At 50.5% G+C, this 3,669-nt stretch overlaps 1 protein-coding gene across 1 annotated transcript in view; it reads right to left on the bottom strand.

Annotated features, from left to right (window-relative positions):
* The window catches only part of ROGDI (rogdi homolog (Drosophila)), a gene marked incomplete at its 5' end in the record, with an annotated part of 10,303 nt that extends 8,835 nt beyond the window's left edge, over positions 1–1,468 (bottom strand). Inside the window, 2 exons of the mRNA XM_009704624.1 lie at positions 3–75; positions 1,397–1,468. Coding sequence (XP_009702926.1) covers positions 3–75; positions 1,397–1,468 — 145 coding nt within the window. The remainder of the gene's footprint in view (positions 1–2; positions 76–1,396) is intronic.
* Between the last annotated feature and the right edge of the window lie 2,201 nt (positions 1,469–3,669).

Here is a 3,669-nt window from a genome sequence, read left to right as displayed (position 1 = left end):
GCGCAGCATAAAGTTCTCCGGCTTGCCGGCTGCTCCCGAGCCACCGGCGGGGAGGGCAAACCGGTGAGAGGCCTCCTGCCCAAGAGAGGACACAGTGAGTGCTGGAGCCTCCCCCTGGGCCCAGCGCACCACAAGCCAGGAACAAAGACAAGGCAAAAGCAGAAATGCAGATGCTGGCAAGAGGCCGAACGTGGAGCAGCCACCTTTGCAAGCCTCCCGCAACCCGCCTAGCAGAGCACACGGATTTTCCCTTGTCCTCCTGCAGGACAGGCACAGCCCAGAAAAAGGCTCAATGCGTGCAGCTCACGACAAAAGGCGTCGGAAATCCCATGCTCCAGCTCCACGCTCTGCAGCCTGGCGAGGGGGCCAGCGCCCAGAGGGGTGGCCGAGCTGTCCGCAGCAGGAGCGGTGCTCCTGCATGCCCACGGGTGCCGTGGCACTGCCCCGGGCTGCACAGCGCAAGCACCACTGGTCCCTTGCCCACATGGGAAGTGTGGAGTGAACACCAGCCCTCCTGACTGGTTATACTGGCTGGTGACTGTCCTTTAATCACATTTCACCCTTAGAACTGTAACAAATTCTTCAAAACAGATACTATATATAAAGATACTGCAGGTTATTGTCACCTGCTACTGAGTCATGCCCTGGGTCAGCACTACAGCACTCCTACCTCCTCTGGCACCCACTCCTCACCTCCACATTTTTGCCCCTGCTCTTGCATCACTCACTAACACCCACCAAAACCTCAGAGCGTTAGGGGACTGGGCCTGTCGAAAACCAACCTAGCAGGAGAGCTGCGAACCCTCGTGCACACAATCCCCTTTGGCCACTTCACCACCCGGCTGCCTGGAAAGAACCGAATGCAGCAGCCTACTCTCGGGCTGGTGAAAGGTGCTGCAGGCTTGGTTCAGCTGAACACTTTATGCCTCTGAAAGGGGCAGGTACCAGCAGAGAAGTGGGTATATTGAGGGAAGAAGGATGGTTTTGAATGAGGAGAGCATATGCTACTAATTACTGCACAAGTAGTAGCTTGTCAGCTAAAGGCTATCGTGCTCATTTCCACCATCACATGACAAAGCTACAGGCAGATACAGATTCTTTGTTCCAGAAAACATTCGTGTCTCAGGCAAATGCCCGGCAGAGAGGTCTGGCTGCCTCCATGTGCCTTTTCAAAGCAGTTCTCTTAGCAAAGAGGGTCAAGAACAGAGCACCTAGAGGAAATCAGCTTGACTGTAAGTCCTCGAGACCAGAGGGCAAGCAAACACTTGGGACAGCACTGGACATGTATGATGGACCTTTCTGTGCACCCTTTAACAAGAATTTTTACCACCTTTCCTCACATGGGAGAGCAAACACACCCACAACACAAAGCACAAATGAAGCAAATTAACCTTACCTTCAGAATATCCTGCAGCTGTTTCAAAACAGCATGGACCTCTTCTTGCAAAAGCCATTTAAATTCTTCTTCCTATGTTATAGAAAGATAGCAGTGGAATCATTAGAAGTCAAACACTGGAATTAAGTCTCTCAGACACATTTGAAAAGTATTTAAGTTCTAAGTATACTGCTATGTCCATGATGTTTAAATCACATGCTAATAGGAGAAGAAAAAGATTTCTTCCTGATTTGTTGAAAGGCCTTACTCTCCACTTCTCCACCCCAGCCAAATGAATTGTCCTCATTCTTGTTTTGACTTTGTTTAACAAAGCAACGTTCATAGAAATCATTGCACCAATAATCACAGAATTAGGAAAGAACAGGCAGCACGGGATGTGAATTTCAGAGCAAAGTACAGATCCTGCTGCTTCAAAATCTGAAGCACCTTTTTAAGCTGCTGGGGTGGGCTGACCTTGACTAGCTGGCTGCCAGACGCCCACCCAGCCTCTCCCACTCCCCCTCCTCAACAGGACAGGGGGAGGAAATAAGATGAAAAGCTCCTGGGTTGAGATAAAGACAGGGAGATCCCTTACCAATTACCATCACGGGCAAAACAGACTCAACTTGCAGACAAATTTGTTGTTTCTCACCATCTAATTGGCAAAGACATAAGCTAAAATGTTCCTCCTCCCTCTCAGAGGCATTTTACCAAGCGGCAGCCTAAAAATAAAGCTAAACTGAAAAGTGGGTGGGGGGAGAGAAAGGCTGAGGAGTCCCAATCATTTGGGCAAATTCAGTAACAAGTCCCGATCTGATGACACACCACCTCAGGCCTCAATCACCTGTCTGCTACAGAGAAGCCTGCATAAGGCAGATCCTCAAACCACAGCTAAGCATTCCTGTTAAACCACAAGACCCCACACAGATCATCAGAGGAGTGGGGACAGAAGCAAGGAAGGGACAAAGAAGAGATAGACACTTGCTACCTTGTAAGAGAGGAGAAATTTTCCATGTGGAAAGTACTGGAAGGGAATGAATTGAGCAGGTTGCCCACAGAAAAATTGGAAAGGCGTGGCCAACTCAGAAATTTAAGCCTTTAGTTTCTCCATTAGATGGTTCCTGTTCACCACGAGAAACACAAAATAACAACGCACTGATGTGTCATCACCTTATGCAAGAGTTATCTGAACAAAGAGTAGGACAAGGACAGTTTTGTTCACCCAAAGCAGGTACGAGCAACAAACCTAGGTAGGATTCTCTGTTATCCTTCAAACCGGTTCAGGTACAGGACCACTGAATTTCACCATTTAATCCTGTTTTGGGTTTCTGGGCATCATGCTGACATACTGGATTCCATGCTCTTTCATTCCCTGCAACACTCGCTCTCCTCAAGGTTCCCAAATGAACAGAAATCATGCAGGTAAAGCAGATGCCTTCAGAGCCTCCACCACCCCACCGCCGCCAGGCAGATGTTTCTACTTCAAGTCATCATTGGCGTCTTCCATTCCTCTAGTGACAGCAAAAGATCTCTCCCCCTTAGTATTAACTTCAGGCTAAGTCAGTTCATTCACCATGTCTGTGCACCACGCATCTGTATTTTTGAGGAATGCTAGTCATTGGGATGGGCTGCCCGGGGAGGTGGTGGAGTCCCCATCCCTGGAGGGGTTTAAGAAAGGACTGGAGGTGGCACTTAGTGCCATGGTCTGGCTGACATGGGGCTGTTAGGGCAAAGGTTGGACTCGATCATCCCAGAGGGCTCTTCCAACCAAACCGATTCTGTGATTCACATTATTCCAAATCACATTAACTTCAGAAAAATCTGGTTTTCACATGCGGCTTTCCACTTAGCCCAGATGCATCTCTAAAATTCCCTCCCTAGATAGGAAGCTTTCACTAACTCTTGCAGCTCACGTCCCCAGAGAAGTCTGCGCTATCAGCTGGTTTGTCTCTCTCCTACCTTTATCAAGTCAACAAGGCTGCTGTGACCTGCCTGCCATTTGCTAGGTCTGGTCTTCCAGCAAGCAGCGTGTTGGACCGACTACGAAAAGAAGTCAAGGTCACGGAACACATCCCACTGTTCACCACGAGCGGGACTGCCCCGGGACTCACCGCACAAGGAGCGGTGCCAGTCGCAACCCACCCCCGTTCTGCGGGGGGGAGAACACCAAAGCGGGGACCGTCACCTGGGGAGTCTGCAGGAGGCCACGGCCTGAGGGCAGCACGGCAACGGAGGCCGGGACCGGCCCGAAAACCTGTGCGGCCGGGCACCCAGGCACGGCCCTGCCGGCTGGC

Source organism: Cariama cristata, unplaced genomic scaffold, assembly GCF_000690535.1.
Source record: "Cariama cristata isolate BGI_N322 unplaced genomic scaffold, ASM69053v1 scaffold1420, whole genome shotgun sequence".
In the NCBI taxonomy this organism is placed as follows: Eukaryota; Metazoa; Chordata; class Aves; order Cariamiformes; family Cariamidae; genus Cariama; species Cariama cristata.
Note: the sequence above shows the minus strand (reverse complement) of the source record. Positions and strands in the feature narration are given on the sequence as shown.